The sequence below is a fragment of the Nicrophorus vespilloides genome, unplaced genomic scaffold (assembly GCF_001412225.1).
Source record: "Nicrophorus vespilloides isolate i.1.1-1 unplaced genomic scaffold, Nicve_v1.0, whole genome shotgun sequence".
Taxonomy (NCBI): Eukaryota; Metazoa; Arthropoda; class Insecta; order Coleoptera; family Silphidae; genus Nicrophorus; species Nicrophorus vespilloides.
Window position 1 is genome coordinate 16,710 of NW_017098325.1, and position 23,168 is coordinate 39,877.

Below are 23,168 nucleotides of genomic sequence, written 5' to 3' on the forward strand. Positions count from 1 at the left end.
ATACACACACACTTGTGCACATGCATATGTATATGTAAGCAAATGCAAACAACATATACACTCACACATGCATATATTTGTGTAGGTGTGTGGAGCAGCGCGAAACGTGCATCGCAGCAGGCCTTGGTGGGCGGCAGAAGCTGCAAACTGTGGGGAGGAAAGGGAGGGATATTTGGTTAGAGGAGGTCCGGACTTTGTTCCATTATTTTCTCTGGAAGTTGTGGAGAGGGGTGCGGGTGGTTGCAGGGGGTGGAGGATGAGCTCTCCTGCACGTGTATATACATACAAATGATCAAGTATGCGTTTGTGTGAGCTCACGTTGATGTGTGTGTGTGTGTGCAGTGATTTTTGGGCATGCGTGAGGCCCGGGCATCCGGCTGGCTGCGGCGGCGGCGGTGGTGGTTCGGCGTCGTCGTCGGCGTCGCGGGCGGTGGTATCGAACGACGCGCCGCAGTGCTTCTGGTGCGTCCCGGAGCAGTTCAGAAGGGTCGCCGCTGTCGTGCGGAGGTTGCCATCCCTCGTTTGCCTCCTCGAGGGGGCGTAACGAGAAAAGAAACAAAAAAACAAAACAGAAACGCGCGTCGTCCATCCAGAAAGATACCTCAACCAAACATACACATTAAACAAAACACAACACGTTAAATACAAACACACACACACACATGAAATTGTAATTAATTGAGACGTCAATCAAGCGAGAAAGAAAAAAAAAAACGCACGCAAACACACATCGCTGAAAAGCAAACTTTGTGCCAAAACTTACGTAAATCATACAACAAAATAAACGTACATAACTTTCGATGTGGTTCCTCTTATGTTTTTGTTCCTTTTCTTGTTGCCCTCGACAACGTCGTTACTAAGCAATAGCAACTTTTTATAAGTAGTACAATCAGAGCAGCGACGCAGCAGTAAATCTAAGGGTACGTTTTTTCATCTAATTATTAGTATTTTTAAATTGTCGCCTGTTTTTTGTTTGTTCGTGCGTTTTGTGTCACACGTACATTTCTGCCAATTTAGGCAATATCGATTGGTATTAATTCCGTCTCTCTCCCACACACGCAAACTCAACGTTGCCATTATTGTGTGCCCTTTTTCGTTGTTTCAATTCTACAACCGTATTGTGCGCATTTTTAACTAATTTCCCGAATTACATAACTCAACATCATTTATGTTTCATATTAAGAAACTTAATTAATTGAAGAAACATCAATTAATAATTATTTGACATTTTAGAAATTCATTGTTGCCAATATCAATATTTTCTAACTAAATTGTTTTTTTTTGCAGTTTTATTTTAAACAATTGCATTACTATTATCATTTATTTTTCATATTACCAAAAAAAAAACTCATTACTTGAAGATACATGCAATGCATTAATATCGCAGCATTACGTAACTTGTTTTCATTGTTGTTTTCATTTTGACATTTAAGAAATTCAATGTTGCCATTGTCTTTTTTTTTATTTTACTTACATAACGAAATTGTTTCGTATTTACAGTTTTATTTCAAACAACTACAAAATCTTTCATAATTATCCTGAATCAATTCTCAAGTTACAATAATTGCATTGTGTTACTTATTAAATAATTTTGTGTTTTGTTTTGTTCATAACAATTGCGCATTCATAAAATAATTTCTTATGCGGTTATCATTAATAAGATATTTTTGTCTTCTTCTGTTTCTATATAAAACTGTTCTTTTGTTTTGTTACGTAACGAACGCAAACTTAAGCAAACATTAACGTAAACTGATACGCGTAGGCAAATCTTCGGCCTCGTTTAACTTTGTTCACTTTCCACCAAGTTTTTTTCTCGTTCTTTCAAGCTCACTCGTCCATTAGGGTGAAAAAAAACGAACGCAAAGAGAGAAGCGAGTGACATTTGACATTTACAGTTTTTTCTTGAACGCTTTTTGTTTCTACTGATTATAATCACGCGTTGTCGATTCTACTGTACAAAAAAAGTAAATCATTAGTAAACCCATAGTTCCAATAAATTTCTTTTCTTTATAAGACAAGCCATAAATTTAGTTAAAATCTATTTTTGTTTATACGAAAACCGAAAACGACATAATTATATGACAGATAAAATTGGGTATACGTCATCTGCTTTGCAAATATGACAAATACGAATACCAACTTCAAACTCTAAACATGTTTTATAAAAAAAAAGAAAATATGATTATGATTTGCAAGTGTAGACTTTATTTTACTCGTTTTATTTTGCTTACATAAAATTTCTTGAATTATATTACCATTACGTTCTTTTTTTCTCCACGACGCTTATGTAATTATCCTCGGTCTTCTGAAACTCATTTAACTTTATACATTTTCTACCCCGACTTTTCCGACGTAACCTCGAAATGTGCGAAAGAGAGATAAATAGAAAGAGGCGAATAAAGTGTGCGATAACTTTAATACATTTACACTTGACAGCTCGTCGATACTTTCTTTACTCCACTTTTTGCATTGGATTTAGTAGTATCCTTGAATAAAACTCAACTCGATCTATATTCACGTCTATATATATAATAAAGTTCATAGAAGAAAACAAATATTTTAATTTAAGTTGGTACATTTTTGTAAATAGTTTTACTTTCCACTTTGAGCTCATTTTTCACGCTCGAATTAACGCGTGTATTCTCCTTTTACATAACTTAATCTAATTATCGTCGGCCTCTTGAAACTCGTTTAACCTAATGCATTTACGTACGTGTTTTCTGTTTTAATATAAGTATATTTATGAACAAAATGTGACATTTGACAATTGACAATTTTTGTCAATTTTTTATCTGATCACTTTATTGCTCGATAAATCCAAGATCGCACAAAAATTCCTTCTCGACACAATTCCATTAATTGTATCAACACAACGATATCATTTGAATCTCATTTTTTTATCTTAAGGTTGGTAACATTACAAAAATTGACAGCTTCGTGTTGTATAAAGTTAGATTATTTGACATTATTAACTGACGCAATTCATACATAAATATAAAAAAGAAACTGTAATTGCAAAGAACAATAATAATGCAACTTAACCTTTAATTTAATTGCCAACATTTAAATAAGAAATAAGCGGTCGTATATTTCAACAGAAAGCATATATTTTTTCCTTTGTTAAGGAAATATCTAAATCTGAGAATCGATGAATACGAAACGCAGAAAGTATTAATCAACTAGATTGAATGGGACTTAATGTGATGGAATTTGTTAGATAATCTAATCCGATTTATCGTTACCTGCCATTTACGTAATTCGAGATAGTTATTATTATTAGCACTATAGGAATTACATAAAAATAAATCGATGTCAACGTCTATAATCTAAAAGCATTTTATATCAAATACTATATATATATCACAATAACTAAATCTAGAATTAGTATTAGATATTTATACGATTTTTCACAAAAAAAAGTTCGTAATTATTTAAAATCTATGTTATTCAGTATTTTGTACGATAATCTTATGGAAAAATCTTAATGGAACGACTGAAATTGCACGTTGACGGTCTCAGATCAAAATTGGTTGATAAGGAATAAAGCGAAATTGCGTAGCTTAGAAAAAATGTACACTTTACATAATAAGTTTTTTTTTTTAATTTAAAAAGAGTGTAATTTTCTTGATTTCTGTTTAAAATATTAGTTATAATTTGGTGGAATAAAATTACTTAAATTGTGAATTACGTTGGTAAGGTTTCTTTTTCAATTATAATTAAGTTGACAGAAAAAAAAATTACTAAATTTTTTAAACAAATTACGTTGGTAATAGAAATTGTGGATGCGCCGGTGAATTGAATTGAAACCCTTTTATAATTGCTTTTCCTAATTGAATTTTCGCCGGTTTTTTACGGAAACCCATTTATTACGTTTTTTTATAGAGAATAAAGCGGAAAATGATATGAAAAAAAAAATGGAGAAAGAGAGTTATGAATGTGGAAGTAATTTCGAGTTGCGTCGCGGAAATGTGTGCATTGTTCGTCACGTAATTTCTAATTAAAGTTCGACAATGGGGAATTGTAGGCAATTCGTGGAATATACAATATGTGTGTACATAAATTTGAATAGTGCCAAGCTCGGTTGCATCGCGTCAAAAACATCTATTCACGTCGACCGAAAGATAAATTGAGAAATAAACGTTATATTTATTTTCTTCTTACAAATATATATATATATTGTTTGGCTTCGTTCGAATATTGATCAGGTAAATAAGGATGCCGTGCGGCGAAAGATCGATTCGTTTGAAATACCAAAAAAAAAATCCTCGTGCTGATGTTTGCATGTTATTTTATTATCGAGTTTTCATTTCTTGGTTCCTCTTATTCGGAGAATCTGCTTAAAGATATTTTTTTTTAATTTCCCTCGCTTGTGTCTGTCTTTTAGCATCACTTCCGCTTCCGGTCGCCCTCTCACGGCAATCAATCCAATTAGTTCGCTCGTTGGATCCGATTGGTTGGAGCCAATTAATCGCATCCTTCCGATTTCGCATGATCGATTTACTATACATCTAATTTTTTTTTGTTTGTCTTTTTTTTGTTGTTGTTGTATCTTCGTAGGTTGCAGAGCGAACGGGGAAAAATGCCGCAGGCTCCGCTGAACAATCCGCTGATGAAGCCATTCGTCGTTCTGGCGCTTCCGGGCATGTACCTCTTCTACAAGTACAACCAGTACAAGAGGAAACGGAAGGAGAATGCCAAGAGACGACTCACGGAACGCGAACTTCAACATCTCAACAACAAAATCGTAAGTCACATTTATATGATGTACACGTAACTAAAAAAAAACAACAACAACAACGCGTTACTTGTCGAGTGTTAACGGGATGTGCGTACAACTCGATAAAATATTTGCAAGTGCGCAACTCAAACGGTACAAGTAAATTAAATATGCAACCAGTATTTCACCAAACTGTCAAACGCATTTACGAAATATGTTTACATCCCAGTATAGTTTACATCCAATTCAAATAGTGTTTCTACTATATTCTAATTCCCATTATGTACAAGTTACTTGTAACCAGTCTATTTGCATTTGCGCAACTCCAACAGCACAAGTAACCATATGCAACCAGTACTTCTCAAAGCTGACAAGTACTTCTCAAAGCTGACAAGTACTTCTCAAAGCTGACAAATACTTGTCAAATTGATTGAAAAGTTTTTCTTTGAATTTGTGAAACATGTACAAGTCAAATAACTTGAGCATTTTGTATACTAGTTGCGTTTTCTCTTCTAATTTATAATTGTATATAAAGAGTGTCCCAAAATTAACGCAAGATTTGAATTTGCTGCCATTTGTGCAAAAATAAAGAATATAACAGTTGCATATGCGCAACTCCAACAGCACAAGTAACCATATGCAACCAGTACTTCTCAAAGCTGACAAACGCAAATACTTGTCAGATTGATTGAAAAGTTTTTTCTTTGAATTTGTGAAATATGTACAAGTCAAATAACTTGAGCATTTTTTATACTAGTTGCGTTTTCTTTTCTAATTTCTAATTGTATATAAAAGAAGTCCCAAAATTAACGCAAGATTTGAATTTGCTGTCATTTGTGCAGTAAAGTGTTGGCAACCCTAAATAATAAACAATTTGACAGTTGCATTTGCGCAACTTCAACAGCACAAGTAACCATATACAACCAGTACTTCTCAAAGCTGACAAATACTTGTCAAATTGATTGAAAAGTTTTTCTTTGAATTTGTGAAATATGTACAAGTCAAATAACTTGAGCATTTTGTATACTAGTTGCGTTTTCTCTTCTAATTTCTAATTGTATATAAAGGTTGTCCCAAAATTAACGCAAGATTTGAATTTGCTGCCATTTGTGCAGTAAAGTGTTGGCAACCCTAAAAAATAAACAATTTGACAGTTGCATTTGCGCAACTCCAACAGCACAAATAACCATATACAACCAGTACTTCTCAAAGCTGTCATACGCAAATACTTGTCAAATTGATTGAAAAGTTCTTCTTTGAATTTGTGAAATATGTACAAGTCAAATAACTTGAGCATTTTGTATACTAGTTGCGTTTTATCTTCTAATTTCTAATTGTATATAAAGGTTGTCCCAAAATTAACGCAAGATTTGAATTTGCTGCCATTTTCGTTGCATTTGCGCAACTCCAACAGCACAAGTAACCATATACAACCAGTACTTCTCAAAACTGATAAACGCAAATACTTGTCAAATTGATTGAAAAGTTTCTCTTTGAATTTGTGAAATATGTACAAGTCAAATAATTTGAGCATTTTGTATACTAGTTGCGTTTTATTTTCTAATTTCTAATTGTAAAACACAAAAGTTCAAAAACAGCGACCAGGTCCAAATTGACAACTGAATATTCTTAACGACGTTACTCGATAAGCATCGCGTTCTTATGCACGAATTCAGCATTTCGTTCCGTAAATCCATTTATATCATGCAAAAATATGCATAATTCCCTTTTGAATGGCGCTATTCATAGCAGAAGGTGAATCGAAAATATAACCAACCTTGAATTCGAAATGGCAGCTTTTGTTCGACTTAATGACACACACATGGAATATAGATCAAAGCCGCCTATTTTCAAATGCAAATGTTTTGACAATAGAAATATAGATTGATGAAAATCTTAACCTTAAATATTGACAAATGAATAGGATACAGTTTATATTGAATTAAAAATAATCCTATCATATTGGAGTTTTGCCAACATAATGAGTTCGTTCAGCAAAGCCCGGACTAATGCTATTACTTTAAGCTTATTACCCGGAAGCGCTGCGACTATTTTTAGCCGGAATTTAGTTACCAACTAACTCGATTAGATCGCATCCATGCAGCATATTAATCGAATAGGTTTTGCAAGAAGTTTCCACCGAAAACTTTAACAATTGCATCCAAATAAGTTTTAATTTAAAGACAATTTTATCCTACAATTACACTATAGAATTTCTATAGAAATCCATGTTTTTCTTTTGTGTTGCACAAATTACAAACAATTTCGAATTCACAAAAGGATTCAATCGCGTTTCTGCTTCTTCTTCGATTTCTTCCTCGATCCGTACGTCGGGTCTCTGTCCGTCGTAGCTAAGTACAATTTCTCGCGAAGATCAGCCTCCTTTTGATTCATAGGTGCTGATTTAGATTCGACAACCTTCAGATAATCCAAAGCGAACTTTTCCCTTTTCGAAAGCTCCAGAGCTGCCCTCTCTAACATCTTCAACTCGAAACTGGTTAATTGCGGGATCCCATAGTTATGCTCAATGCCGGATTTACCAAACTTAACAGTGCACACTAGATGCCTAAAAATTAAAAAAACTTATATACAAAAATTGTTAATTGTTAAGATTATTAGTAACCTGCAAGTGTTCAAGATGTTGCTTCGCACGAACGCCGTGCAGAGGGCGGACGAATCGCCCATCAGTCCTAGTCCCACGGTGGTCACCATCCTCGCGATCGAGAAGGCGCTGCTGTAAGGGCAATACTCGTTGCGAAATTTGACGCGTTCCGTCGGCGAGGCATCATCGGACAGATTCTTGAATCGATTGATCAGCATTCGCGATTCGGCCATCGGCAGACCGGTCGGCGAAGCTCTGGAGAATAATGGTACGATGGTATCGAGTTCCGGTCCTCCGATCAAAGGTACATTCACGCTGGTCGGATTCAGTTCATCGTAACGTGCCAATAGAGTATTCAATTGGATCTGAAGAGAAAACGCATTAGGAGTTTTTGGATTGTTTCCATGATCACTAGATTTTGATCAACATTGAAACTAAATGAAGATTTCTCTATTGAAACAACAGAACTGTTGATTCGGATTGTTTCCATGATTACTAGATTTTGATCAACATTGAAAGTAAATGAAGATTTCTCTATTGAAACAACAGAACTGTTGATTTGAATTGTAACTAAGGTAAATAATACCTGTAATAATGAGACTGATCCGACGACCCGACCTGGATGATACCAATGATTCCTTCTGTACAATTCGGAAACCAATGGCAACGTGACGGAAACCGGGGCAACGCAATCGATGAAGATGGCGTTCGGGGCGAAGGAGGTGCACATTTTGGCCAGATGCACTATCCTCGAGCCTTCTGATGTGAGTTGATCTCTTAAGTCAGCTTCAGCGTTGTATTTGTCCAAACCCAAGAGAACTATAATATCCGCAGTCTGCAAAACAAAACAATCAAAATAACTAGGAAGTTAAAACAGAAATATTTGAAATACCCTGATGGCAGGAATTATATCCTTCTCGTTATGACCCGTAATCCCGGCTCTGGTATCGATTTTTCTTAGATCATCGGCATAACTATCGGGACTGGCAGCGTCGAACATGTAGATGTGCGAAACGAGAGGATTCTGTTTAAGAAGCAGACAAAGTGCTTGTCCTGTTGTCGATCCGGCGCCCAGCACAGACACTCTCACCGCCTTCTGCTCGTAAGTACCGTAGTGGTCCACCAGCTGCTCTGAAATCAACAGAACACTTGCAACACGAAAATTCGCATACAACAAAAGAAAATTAAGTTTTTACTCTTCTTCGGCGGCGGACATTTGGGTCTCTTGATGTCGACGCCGGTGGTCACCTCATGCTTCTCCTTCACCTCATGCGTACCCTTGAAACGCGCGAAATTTAAACGAACGAAACTCCCACGAAACAGACCCATCATTTGACGCGCATTGTCAAACGTCGGAAACGTCAAAAAAAATATATAAATTAAAAAAAAACAAAACGTCGACGGGTAAAATCGATTGCGTTTCGGTATCCTTGGAAATGATCACAAGAAAGGAAAATAACAAAAGAAAATCGATTCGCGAAACTTGGACAAGGCTCAAGGTTCTTTTTTCGCTACTCGCCTATCTTTCTTTTGTTTTAGTTTATCGTCTTCTTTCTTTTTCGTTATCCTTAATTATGAAATTAATCGACGATTCGTGTGTTCTTCGGCGTTATTTGCTCTTTGTTGGAGGCGCGTTGCGTTTGTCGAGTGGAAAATGAAATAAAAAAGAAGAAAAATTTAAGCTGTGTAGAGATGAGAGCGATTTTGATTTAGAATTGAAAGTCCTTGGATGAGTGCGGATTAAAATCAATCATCGTGGATTTCACGCGAATGCCGTCGCACTAAATACGGTTGCATTGAGCGCATTTAGTCTCATTTCTCATCACTACTTAGAAACAATTAACCGCAAAAAGAATTACATAATTATTTTTTTTTCTGTTAAATTGTAAAAAGGTGTTGTTGTCGCACTTTTTGACGTTTCAATATAGCTCAAATGTAGCGGACAAAATCCAATAATGTTTCTTTAAGTGTTAAATGTAGCGTGAATACATTAAAAGTTGATGCAGTTAGTAAAATATGCGAGTGAGTGAGTATACACAAAATATCATGGTTATAAATAGAATCTAGAGGTATGCGATTGAGGCTAATAAACAAAAGCGGGTGCGATGGGTTCAAAGGGGAAAAACCAGCAGAAGGTTGTTGCTTGATTAATTACGCGAGTGAGAGAAATGCGATGATATCATTTTCTTGTTGAAAAATAAAAAAGAAAATATGGGAAGACACGAAAGAATTGCGATCCAAGCCATTTCATTTTCTTGTCTTTTCGCTCGTGTTTTGTTGCGTTAAATCTTACGATGCGCGCACGGACCGGAATTTATATCTCCAAGGAAACGAAAACATCACGTAGTCAGTCCCCCTCTAGTAATAAATAAAAGATGTCGCGTTTTGCCTGGATTACATCTTTCGGGTCCGACTATAAACGCGAAAGAAACGTACCAAGTTTTACTTTTTATTTTATTTTTTACAAGAGATTTTTATTATTATTATTATTGTACACGCAGTTCGTTCGAGAAAGCTACATTGGTGTAGTTTTAAGTGAAGATATAACTAGTACAAGTACTTACCAATTTACGAGCAATACTTTACAAGTAACTTTTAAAATAGATTTTTTCTATTAAGATTTTGATTAGTTGTATTAGAGCGACATCTATTATTATAATAATTATTAAATTGAGCGTTTAGTTGCCCTTTGGTTATTTTTGGGGTCGGATAAGAATACAGCCAAAGTATCTCCTGCTTGTCGTAAGAGGCGACTAAAAGGAGCAAAAGTTAAATGAATCATCTCCATTAGATTCACGCAATCTGAGAATTTATTACTATAATATTGAAACGTCAATAATTTAAGCATCGTGTAAATCGGGCTTAAGTACAGATTTGCGCACCATCTGTCGTCAATTAACGCCGAACTACGAGCTGTCAGTTATGATGAAAATGAATAGTTTTACAAGGTGTGTTTGCGGCGTTTTATAAATTGCGGTGGACATATACAAAAAAGAAACATATCTTTTGGGGATTCACGAATTCGCCCTAATTCGATTAGGGGTTGAACATGCGGCGACGTTGGTGGATCGCGTGCTCCATCTAGGCGGCGACAAATTCAACTTAATTACGTTGAAATTCATTAGCATTCCTATCTACGTGCGCTTCACACGCATATAAAACTCTAATGGATGAGACCCAGAAAAAAAAATGTAGTAATGTAACGAAATGTAAATAAACAAATAACGGAGAGAGAGAGAGGATTAAACGTGGAATAAATTAAGTAATCCACTAATGTTATTTCATTTGTTATAAAGCATAAAATTATTAGTATGTCGGATCATCCAGAGAGGGCGTATCAAACATAGGGTTAATGGAGAAACATTTTTCGAAAAAAATAATTTATTTTACATTTAAATAACATAATACTAGTAGAAAAAAGGAATCATGTTGGCGTTTAAATAAATAATACTGAGTAGTTGTAGATGGCGCGCGTATCAGGATTTCATCTTCATCTGCAGATCGGCCGGCATTCCGTACGGTTTCTGCGGATTCGTAGATAAGAAGTACTGACCGGTGACGTTCCTGAAAGATTATTAATTTAGTTGGTTGATTTTTGTCGTTGGTGGAATTTGTACTTGGTGAGGTGGTAACCCATGTAGGCGTCGACCTGGAAATGGCAAGGTTTAGCATCAGCGCGGAATCCTCTGCAGGTTGTTGCAGGAAAAGCTTGCGGATTCGCTATGGACTCTGAGTAGTAACCCCACGCCCTCTCGTGGCTGCAACTTGCTACAAAAAAAAAATCATAATAAATGTAATTTTATTGGGTTTTATGTAAGATTTACCCAAATCGTCCAATCTGTTTCCGTTGATGACGTCATCGAAATTGCATCCGGGTTGATAGAATCTGTCGTCGTTGGGATAGAAATCTGCGTCTCCTATTGGTTCGCCGATACCGAACCTTCCGGGATTCGTGTGAACCACGTCGACAAATTCAGCGTCGCCCCTGGCAACTCTGTTTTCCGGTTCTGCAAAACGAAACTTAAAGAAAAGAAACTTGGGTGAATTAAAGAACTCACGCTTTATATGGAAAAGTGGAAAAGCTGGATCCAATGCTGTTATCCTAGGTAACATCAGACCATTGGATTTCAAAATTTTCCCGGCAAGTCCGACGACTTGAGCACCGAGACTGAACCCGATGACGTGCAGTGTATCCAACCTAAAGCTTTTCCTCTTCAGATGCGTCCAGATGAACGTCGCCACCTTCTCGCTTACGTATCTGACGTTTTGAGCCGCTTCCACGTACCACGGTCCCATCGACAGATTCGACCAATCCACCACCAAGAAATTCATATCAATATTACTATTAAAAATCCCTGAGAATAATTGAAAAATAATTAAAAAAATTAAATTAGACTTAATTCAAAATTAAGTTTACCTTCGCGAACCGTTCGAATCGCTATCCCGCTGATACCCAATTCCAAGAAACCGTGAACGTAGATGATCGTTGGTAGTCTGGGATCGATTCCCAACGCTCTTCCTTTACTCTGCAGTGTTACCAATGTTCCATTTACGTGCGTCCTGTCCACAAAATAGAATCTAACGTCGTTCTCCTTAATTGGACAGCAATATCCGCACACGCCTTTCGGAATTGTGCTCAATTTTGCCGAATGAAATCCTGACAAAAAATAATCAATATTACTAATAGATTTTCATCACCAATTTCACTTGTTATAGTAAAAATAGTGATTTATATTATTCAAGTTGGTAAGCTGTTTTTGACACAACAATATTTATTTGTAATAATAAAAAGGAGGTCGATTTTAAAACTATAATTTTTACGTTGAAGCAAACAAAAATTATTCTTATGGAATTCCATCAAACTATTATAGAATATTCAATTTATAAGAAATTACCATCACTTTGCAAAATTACCAACTGCAATTATTGGTTACAAGTATCTAATATAAGTTGGCGCTATTGCATAAGTTGTCAAAAAGAAGAAATTAAAATAAAAATCAAAAATCAATTGATACAAGCAAAATACATTCATGTAAGTACATACAATATTAATTTATATAAAAAAAAATAGTATTTGCGTTTTTTAATTAATTAATTGAAACATTTCCATTGAGTCTGTTGATTTATTGAATAACTCAAAAAAATATTTTTTGTTTTTCATCGCGATGTCAATTTGCAAATGATGAACTGACATGACTAGATCTTAAAATAAAATATTTAAATTTCTTTAAAAATGCTAAATTTGAGACATTTATGTAATCAATTTATTCGTGTTTATGAAATATATGCAAATATGTTATAATTATATAATTTTAAAAACAATGCATATTAATCACAGTTTTTTTTTTAAATAATTACGCAAATTGATTATAGGCATATTGTGATATGAATAATCATGTCAACTGGTAAATTAATGTTAAGAAACTTGTTTTGAGGACAGTGTTAGGATTTTTGTTGCTAAATTTTTGTTATTTTCTAAATCTAAATGCGACAAACTGTTTCACATAAAATCCTTTACATTCTCGAGTTCAAAACAGTCGTAATTACAATAAACTGGTCGAACTGTAATTAAAACTTTTTTTGTGGAGTATACGTTTTGCACGTCGAAAACAAATTAGTTACATCTCGCTTGTAAATTAATTAGTCGAGGTTTGCGTCGGAGCAATTTTCCCCATTCATCGCCGCCCGCTTAACTTGAATTTATTGTTTTCGATCGCATTTCCGGAAACGGAAACGCTCGGTCGCATATTTATTCGTTTACCAAATGCGATTTCCATTCATGGATTATTACATCCATTCATTCAACAATCGATTCTAGAGAATTGTATTAATCGCGTTGTTTGTGATTAATTTAATTCAGCATAAAATTAATTATTAATTCACTCTCGCAATCAGCGATTTTTTTTTTGAGGAATCTATAGAAACGTGCGATTCTTGTTATAAAACACAATGTTAATTTGGTGAAAGTGTTAAGATGATTCCTTTATCTTAAATAATTTGAAAAGAAATGCAAATTTTTATTTTTTTTATCAACTAAAATTGCAGAAATCAATGTTTTATGATAATTTTAAATTGGTTGGAATAAAATTAGAAGAAAAATATTTCAAAAAATTAAGCAATATTTATTGTGTCTCCATACTAAGTGGAAAATCAAATAAGAAAATTAGTTTCAATTTTGCATTAATATTTGGCAACATTTTTTTTATTTCACTTTTCTTGATTGAATTGAACTTGAAATTTTTGGATTTGTTATTGTCTTTGAGTAACAATTTGTGTACAAGAAATCTTCAACATCTTTAGTTCTTGCTAATTTGATAACTTTTATTTCGTTTTTGATTAGTTTATTACACTTTCTTAAAAAATTGAAAGAAATTGCAAAAAAATTGGTGTTTGAAACGCAAGAGATTGAGAAAATATTTATTATTATTTTATGTTTATATTATCAAATTTATTGACTCTTTTGAAAACTCAGATATTTGAGAAATTTGTTGCAATTATTGAGTCAATTTTTTTTTTGAAGCAGTTATTGGAAATTGTTTTTTTTTTAAATAATTGATGTAAAAAATGTACGAATATTGAAAATATTTACAAATTTGTGTTGAAAACTTACCAAGTTTGACGTTGAAAGCTTCACAAGGATCACCAATAACACCCTGCCTCTTAACTCTCTGTCCAATGGAAGCCGTTTCCAGTGGCCAAAAGACGCACGAGGAAACCAATAGAACGCAGAAGAAAAACCTCATCTTTTCAGTCGTCGATTCAAACGATGATGGTTTTTCTTTTTTACTTATTGTTGTTTAATTTGCGAGAAGATAAAGCGAAAAAAAAAGCACCCGAAGTGTTGTTATGTTATCGGCTACATCGACGCGCCGAGACTGCTCAGCGATTTATACATTCGAGCGCTTATTATTAAAACTGCCGGCCGGTCGAACTCGGGAAAGAATATTTTTTCAATGTCGAAGTAACAACTCGCCATCATTCTAATTATTATTCAAACATTTCACGCACACACACGCGTACATTGGAAATCATAACAAAACAAAATGATGATCAATTATTGCTATTATACTACGCGTAGTAAGTGAAAAAAAAACTAAATTTCTGGTTTTTTTTTTATATATTATTTTGTTTTTTTTTTGGTAAAAGTAGAAAAGCGGAAACGATTAACGCGTTCATTTTGCTTCTGGTCTATCCGCGATTACAGCGCTTTCCATTTTCCATGGCCTTGACTTTTTTTCTATTACGCATTATTAATTTTTAATGTAGAAAATATTCATTTTATTGCTTTTAATTACTACGCAGTTTATTTGACGTATTTTGTTTTAGTTAATTGATTATCAATTAGGTAATTAATACAAGTTTTATACTTATTTTCCTAGTTTAGTCGAATATTTGTTTTCGTTTACATTCTTAATTTAACAATTATAATTCTTTAATGAATCGTTAATTTATTTCATCTTTAAAATTGAAATTTTACATTAATTTGTATACATTTTTGTTTATGTCTACTTGTTTTTTTTTAAACAAAGTTTAAGAAATTAACTGCTAATTTTTTGAATTAATTTGTTTTTTTATGATGATGACTAGATTTAATTAAAATTGATTGCTAATTAACATAATTATACATTAGAAAAAAAACTATTACATTTGACAATAATTTCACAAAGAATTACAAAAAAATTGCATTTGTATTGATTTCGAAAAACCCGAAGTTACATACAAAATTAGGTTTTTTTTTTTAAATATTTCCAAAGATTTAACAAAGAAGTACAGGTAAACGTCGTTCTACTTTCGTTCCTAAAAAAGCCGTCGCAAATCGAATCGGCGTAAAATGAACCCATATTTACAGTGAGGTAACTATAGGGTTTAGCTCTATATAAGTGAAAAATCAGCAATTAATAAGCGTTATTTCATAGCAGTGTTATTGTGAATCTATATGAATAGATTCGTTTAATTGGAAAAAGTATTGAAAGAATTTCTTTACTAAAATTTCCAACGAAATTAATCAAACTTGAGATTTGCAATTTAATTGATTTCCATTGTTCGTAATAAATTGAAAAGATTACTTTTATCTTATGTAAAACCGCAATAAAAAAAATAGACTTTGAAACTGTGCGAATGCTGCTTGCATTCTAATGCCTTATTGCGTTATGTCAATGCGAATTTCCAAGAAATTATCGGTTTTATCATAAACTAATGAAATCAATTAAATCGATTGTTAAGAAAAAACACTTATTTTTCTATATTAAGAGTATTCCATAGTCGAATTAACATTGTTGATTCAATTACAGTGGAACCTTGCATAACGACCAAATTGTAAGAAAAATGACTTGCTTAACGAGCGATGTTTTGCATAACGAGCGAAAAAATTTTGGAACGGATTAAACTCGTTAAGCGAGGTTCAACTGTATTTAAAAAAAAATATGAATAACAAACCTATATTTAATCGATTGTTAAAAGTCGTTGATTTATCTATATTTAGATTTAGTGAATAACAATAAGATCGTTTATTAATACATATCTAGACTTTTAAACTACTTGAACGCTCTTTGCATTTTAATAACTTATTTTGAAAGCAGGAAAAGTTGTTTGTTCGGTGGTATCATAAACATTATATTTTGATGATGTAAGAAATTATGCTATTTTTTTTGTTGTTGTTACTTATTTCCTACACATTCGCATAGAATTATTACAAATATTTTGAAAAACTACGTTAAAAATCACGTTAGAAATCTTTAATTTTTCAATAATATTTGAAGAAATCAATTGATTCACAATTTAGTTGTTTTCACGCAAGGCGGCGTCTCTATTAGCAGTTGTTTTTTTTTTAGTAATAAAAATCCCAGACGCGTAGTTATGAAATATTTTTGTCTATAATTTTATTGATTGCGAATTTTGCTCATTAGTAAACGTTATATAATTATATGCTTATTTCCAAAAAAAAAAGAAATGTAATTTATCGTTTCTGAATTTAAAAATAAAAAATACATTTTTTTTATGTGTAAATTGCGAAGGAACGCATTTGCGAATGTGAACTCTGACATTGAACTAAATGTCAAATTGAAATGTGAAATATCGTTGAAAATAAATGTTTATGTTTATATTATAATTATTAAGTTTGATTATATTTTTTTTTTCTCGAGTTTTATAATTATATAAACGGAATCTGGTCGATGCAATATTCAAATACGCATCATGAATTATTTATGCGGACGTTCGTTTTTTTAGTTGTGTGATGTCTCTTTGTTGTTGCCACTTTTTATTCATATTTGTTTAAGACGACTAAAATGTTTAAAAAAAAAACATGTTATATAATTGAATTAGTTTTTAGTGTTCGAAAGGTGAACGCATGATTGGATTTCTGTTCGTTTTACCTGGGTGTCATATTGAAATAATTGCTGTTGTTATCGGCGCTATTCATTATGGTGAACACGAAAAGTTTGCAGGCGTCATTAGGAATTTTCCTATAACCTACAGGCTGTGTGGTCTTTAATTGCATTCTTTTTACAGAGTAAATTAAACGTTTTACACGAAATACCAGTTAACGTTTACAAAAATAATCTCCTAATTGACTTTCACACTTAACATTTTTCTTTTAACTTATCTTACTTGTATTTTATATATGTAAAAAAAGATAAGTAAATTAGATTATTCAATTGACATTGACAATTATATAAAATTAGGTTATGACCGTCAGAAGTTATTCATTGATACTTGTCAATTTTGACGTATGATAATTGACGTTTTGATTTGGTACTTTTTGGTTTTTGGTTTTGACGTATATAATTTGTTTTGACATTTTGAGAATAAAAGTACAAGTAAATATTTTTTGTTCCGTTTTCGCCGAATTTCTATTATATTCTTTTTAATACATAAAAAATGATTGTAAATTGGGTTATTCAAGTGACATTAACACTTTGATGTATACAAATAAATTGTATTATTAATTAGAAATTAGGTTATGACAGTCGAAAATTATTAATTGATACTTGTCAGTTTTGACGTAAGATAATTGACGTTTCCGTTGGACTCATACTGTCAAGTTGACGTTTTGACGTATATAATTCGTTTTGACATTTTGAGTACACTTTTCATAAATATGACATTTGTCAAAACTAAATCATTTTTGTTTTGTTTTCGTCAAATTTCTGTTATATAATCTTGACTGCAACGAAACGACGAAATAAAAACAATTACATTTTTCACATTTCGTAAGTTGTATTTTTTGTTATACATAACAAATATGATTGTAAATTAGGTTATTCAATTGACATTGATGTATAAAAATAAAGTGTGTTGACAATTTATAAATTGGGTTATGACCGTCAGACATTATTAATTGATACCTGTCAATTTTGACGTATGATACACTTTCCATAAATATAGAAGGTAATTGGTATGATTATATGACATTTGTCAAAACTAAATCAATTATGTTTCGTTCTTGCCAAAATATACATAATCTTGATTGCAAAGAAACCACGAAATAGAAACAATTAAAAATCCTTTCCATTTCGTTAAACTCATTAAATTTTTGGCAACATTCTCAGAATTGTTTTTCCATTTTTTTCTTTTGCAAGCTGTTATATAAACAATGCGAAACGTACATTTTCTTAATAGCAATACCAACATTTGTTAATACCGTGAAAAGAAACGGGGATTTCTGTTTTCGCAATTATCATGAATCATTTTTTTACAAAAATTCTTCGATTTCCGACTTTGGAATTTGTTTCTTAATAAGATGATAAAGAAACAAATATTATCAACCTTTTTGACCGTATTTTACAAGGTGACAGCTGTCATTTAAGTCTTAAAATGACAGCTGTCATTTAGGTTTCAAAATGACATTTGTCACATTATTTCAAAATTATTTTCGCACGAAATTATTTAAACAAATTGTTTTTAAAATTACGTAACTTTAAGATACTAATGCAGTATATAGATTTAGATATAAATCTATTGAACATTTACAAAAGAATTCAATTTGCATATAGAGTAGACTAACAAATTCAAATTAATTTGATGACAATCTTCATTTGAAAAAAAAATAAAAAATTTAAACCTTAACCTCACTAAATCAAACTTAAATAAAACTGTTGTCGTAAGGAGGAAGTATATATTAATATGCTAATCAGTCATATTTATAACATTCTGTTAAATGATTATATGTAAATATTTAATATTTGGAAGAATTTGCAGAAACTCGTAAAAAAAATAACGAATCCAAGGATTTTGGAGGATCATGCGATCGAGATTTTACCTTGTAGAGAGATTAAAAAAAAATGTACCATTGAAAAATGAATATAATTGATTGGAATTCAATGAACTCATTCAACTCGTCTTAATTTATAATCTACACTAGTTTTCTACATTTGCATTCATTGATTTGAAGTACATATATTTAATTTAAAAAAAAAAAAGCAATTAATTCAATTGATTAGCATAATTTGACACACTAATTACTAAATATCATTTAGTGAATTAGATCAGCTTGCATAATATTTGTTGTTTTTTTTTGAGAAATTAATTGATTGCATTTGCTTCTTTCATAACCTTCGATCATCCACTCGGAATTCTCAAATTCATACTTAGATTTTTAGTGTTCGAAGTATCAATTACTTATGTAACGTTGAATCGTGCGCGCGTCTTGTTTAATCTCTATTATTAGCAGCATTTAAACCTGTTCGATTAGTTTTTATTTCTTCTCGTCGATGAATTCAAATATTTGTTCAACTTTTTTGTTGTTAAGTAAGAAAAGTCAAAATCGAAGCATCGAAAACGTTATTAATTATTATTGACGTTTCTGTTCGTTTGACAAACATAACCTACCGTAACCTGACATTGCCTAACCTAATTTTAATTTAAAACAACGAATTTGTGAAATGAACAATACATTTTTCTTTTGTAACATAAACGTTGCTCATTGTTACAAATATGGTATTCGGACGTCACGAGAAGATTTATTATAATAACGAGAAACCGATTAAGGATGCGAAAGATTCAAGTCATTCGACGAAATGAATCGGTATGAAACGCGTTCCGCCTGCTTAAGTTCTTCCTGGTGGTACTCTTCGGGCTACACCTTCTTTTTACCTGCGCTAATGAATAATTCCGATCGCGCACCTCGCCGTTATTTATTTATTTTAGTTATTACAATAATTGTAGTTATTATTTTTCCCATTGTCCGAACGAGCTCTGTTTGCTCATTCATTATCCTCTCAAGGTTTGAATAATCTCTTGAAGTCCATTTACCTGTTTTTTGGGTAAATAATTTACAGGTAAATTTATGTAGAAAATTAGCACGTTTTGTAGATTTTAGTTTGTGATGAATTACTATCAGAGAATTCCTTGATCCACTTTAAATAACTATTAATCCTTTAATGCATAAAGTAAATAAATATTGTATAAGATTGTTTTTATTTACGTGGATTTGCACCACATTGAGACACTGTACTGAGTGTTAAACTATTTATATAATTCTTTCATCAAATTTCATCTATATCTCTTATTTACTAAAAGAAACTACATATAAATCACGAGATTCATCAGTTTTGTGGATGTTGGTAATCTGAAATTGGTTAAAAGTGCTTTAATCAAAAACGCCATCTATCGTTCATCTTTGGATTACTTAAAAGTTTTGAGAGATAATTAAGGTCAAATAAATATAATTTGTTTTTAAATTGTATGTTTTTGCAACAAGTACAAAAATGTGCAGTGTCATTAAATTTTATTGTAAAAAAAAAAATATGCGCCATAAATTAATGAAGGAAATTGTTTTTACGTAATTGAATTAAACTGAGTATTTTTTTTAATTAAATTGAATTACGTTAAAAATGTTATTACATATAAATTTAATTTTTTTGTCTCGTTTTTAATCTCTGAGGCCAACGTCTCGACCAACAACCATAAACTTGACCTAGTTTTTTTTTTGCAGCGAAAATTTAATTTCCTTAATCGTTAAAGGAGACCAGTAAAAATTAATGTATTCTTGTTTTTTTTTTATTACGTGCACTGAGATTTTGTCTCAAGGATTTGAGTTTAGTTCCACTCTGTTGGGATCCGGAGGAACGGTTCGTTTAATCAAAGGACTTTATTATTACGTTATCTGCTGCATAAGCCCAAAATGGAAACGACGAACTTCGTTACGGGTAATATCGTTACGTGACGATCAAACGAAGAGAAAATAGATTGAGGTGGTGCAAGGGGCACTTTTTTTTCTTTTGTTTATAACATTGAATTGAAGGTATGAATCAGTGTATTTATAATTGAAGAATAGATAAAGATGTCAAATCTAAGTAACTTTGTATGGGCAATAATTCAAAATCTACATAAGAAATAATGGAATGTTGCTGTGATTGCTCTTTAATTTCGTCCCGTTTACGATTGTCGCGTACGCACGCCGTCTGCAAGAATGGCAAGGATCAATAGCGTCGCGACGCCTCGATAAATATTTCATGGAAACGCGATGCGAGCAATTTTCACGTAACGGAATTATCACCTGTCCAATTCGCTCGAGTCCATCGCAATGGCGCCATAGTATAAAAAAAACAATGAATATCGATTTCAAATGTTTTGACGTTCAATGCAATGTACAAAGTGCGCTCCAATTACAATTTATTAAAGTGCAAGTACATTTTAGATGAAAAAAAATAATTCTTAAATGAAATTTAAGCCCAATGACACCTGTCAAATGGAAACGTCAATTTGACGTTTTTTATGTTGAGTAATAATGGAAACACTTTTTATGCAACAGTTGTGTTTTTCGCGAACTCGTTTTATGCTGGTAACATAATTATTTTTTCTGAAAAAATTTGTTGCGCTTCTGTACACTTTGCGTGAAGAAGTTCCTTTTATTTGTGTTCCAATTTTTAGTGTACCAACTTAAACAATATTTATTATCTAATTTTATGGTTACTTTCCATGACAATATAAATTAATTAGTGAATCGCGTGTATTATGTACGCACCATTATGAAAAATTATTGAAGAAAATATAATAATTAAAGTATACAAAATAAAGTAAAATAGTGGAGAAACGTGTTTGTTTGAGCATACTTTAAAATTTTATTTTATTTAACTCCACGAAAAACATGTTTATTCCTAAACGAGTATTCTTGATGGGTCGAAAATAAAGAAACAAGTGAAACAGTGAAGAAGATCCAAAAGAAAAAACGGATGAACAATAGCAATAGTTATGATTGATGCAAATTGTTTTGATCCGGTTGTCGACGTAAACAAAACGTGTGCTCGATCTAAAACTAATTGCAGCAGTCTTGAATTATTGTCTTGTTTAACAACTGTTCGAACGGTCGTGACATGTAACTTTGATGGTCTGAGGTCGCCCGGTGCGAACGATGATGATATGACCATAAGAGAATTGTATTTTTTTTATATTGAATTGCTTTTTTTCTGGAACGCAATGAAACGTGTTTACTTAAGTATATATATTTTTGATAGTGTACTTTTTACATTTCTCTAAAAATAATATAAGTTTAATGACAGCAATGACAGTTAAATATTTGATGAAGTACCAACTTAAATAATGTATTTCACTATATTACTAATGGAATTTCTATTTTTTACCGATTGTTCTCATCCCGATATGACAGTAACTCACACATTACTGACGTCTCTTCTATTTCTGTATGTTTTCAGGACAAGCTACTTAACAAATTGGAAGAGAACGAACCGGAGTTGGCGACGTGCCAGGAAGAAGAAGTAAGTTTCATTCCAATTTTCTCTCCCTCATCTTTACATTTCACATTTTGCCCTTCTCATCCCACATTCTCTTCCAGTTTTTTTCTTCTCCTAGACAATGCATGCTCGTCGCATATCAATTTTAGAGTTTTTCTTTTCGTATATTGTACACGTCTTGTTTCTGATTGCTTTCTTTCATCTTCTTTTCAGTGCGTCATCTGCATTCATGCCAAGGCGACTATGCAGACGTCGCCGTGCGGTCACCAGGTCGTCTGCAGAAAGTGCTTCGTGAAGACCATCCAGATTGCCGTCTCGCAGAGGTTGCTGCCCTTGCGTTGCGTCATTTGCAGAGCCAAAATACTGCGGCTAAAGGTAACAAATACCATTATCAGTTATACCAACTATTAGTATACAAAAACTTAAAGTATAAATAAGTAATAGTTGGTACACCTGTCAGATATGTATATCTCATAGATGTAACATTTGTTTGTTGTAACTAAACATAAGGCTATGAAATGAGATACATTTCAGAGTAAAAAAAAAGAACACAATATGAGACATTTCCAATTAATGAAAGAGGGTTGGGAGGAAGCGAATTGTTACGTAATCCGATCCTTCTGTTCGCAATTTCTCGTATGAATAGAAATGCGATACAGATATAATGCCGTGTTCTATATAATAATAACTATCTAGTTGTCCGTTGTGTAATTTCGTCGTGAGTTGGGTTTACAAAGCGCTCACCGGGGTCGAGATGAGTTATCCAACGTGTCCCAGCAGGGAAACCCATATCCTGAAAGCACTTTGCAAAGTGGCAATTTATTGCTTTTCATGCAATTTCCTAATTTAAACAATTTTAATAGAGGACAAATCATTCCTATTATTACAAAACTGACAGAAATTTAATTAAATTTAACTGCAATAAGTTCAAACGTATTATGAGAAAACCATTACATCATTACATCAATTCTATTATATTGTTGATTTGATTTTCAGACTGGTCCAATTCTGCCATCATCAGCGAGCGGATACTCGGTGAACTCCAGGTCTTCCTCAGTGCCACAGTCGGACAGTCTGTACAGCGTCAGCAGTGGCAGCTCCTCGATATCTTCCACGTCTTGTTCTTCCGAGGGCAGTGGAGGCGGCGCGGCGGGAG

The 23,168-nt window shown here is 32.8% G+C and overlaps 2 protein-coding genes across 3 annotated transcripts in view; one reads left to right on the top strand and one right to left on the bottom strand.

Moving 5' to 3' along the window:
- Positions 1-388: 388 nt before the first annotated feature.
- The window catches only part of LOC108562184, a 28,074-nt gene continuing 5,294 nt past the window's right edge, over positions 389-23,168 (top strand). The window contains exons 1-5 of one of the 2 annotated variants that reach the window (XM_017920440.1): positions 389-920; positions 4,558-4,744; positions 21,974-22,036; positions 22,226-22,387; positions 23,009-23,168. The exon at positions 23,009-23,168 is cut by the window's right edge and continues 163 nt beyond it. In XM_017920440.1, the coding sequence (XP_017775929.1) occupies positions 4,580-4,744; positions 21,974-22,036; positions 22,226-22,387; positions 23,009-23,168 (550 nt within the window). In that variant the 5' untranslated portion in view covers positions 389-920; positions 4,558-4,579. The remainder of the gene's footprint in view (positions 921-4,557; positions 4,745-21,973; positions 22,037-22,225; positions 22,388-23,008) is intronic. The other variant, XM_017920441.1, reaches the window with a different exon arrangement.
- On the bottom strand, positions 10,719-14,236 carry LOC108562183 (lipoprotein lipase-like). The gene is made up of 6 exons (XM_017920439.1): positions 13,930-14,236; positions 11,737-11,976; positions 11,378-11,674; positions 11,144-11,326; positions 10,937-11,087; positions 10,719-10,883 (listed from the first exon to the last, which is right to left on the bottom strand). Exons 1-6 carry the CDS (start codon positions 14,060-14,062, stop codon positions 10,796-10,798), a joined length of 1,092 nt encoding a protein of 363 aa, XP_017775928.1. The 5' UTR covers positions 14,063-14,236; the 3' UTR covers positions 10,719-10,795.

Bases quoted from the DNA above. Each gene is read 5' to 3' on its own strand.
- LOC108562183 (XM_017920439.1), bottom strand. From the start codon at position 14,062: ATGAGGTTTTTCTTCTGCGTTCTATTGGTTTCCTCGTGCGTCTTTTGG. The intron at 11,675-11,736 runs GTAAACTTAATT...AATTATTCTCAG, and splicing joins GATTCGAACGGTTCGCGAAG to GGATTTTTAATAGTAATATT. The intron at 11,327-11,377 runs GTGAGTTCTTTA...TTCGTTTTGCAG, and splicing joins TCCACTTTTCCATATAAAGC to AACCGGAAAACAGAGTTGCC.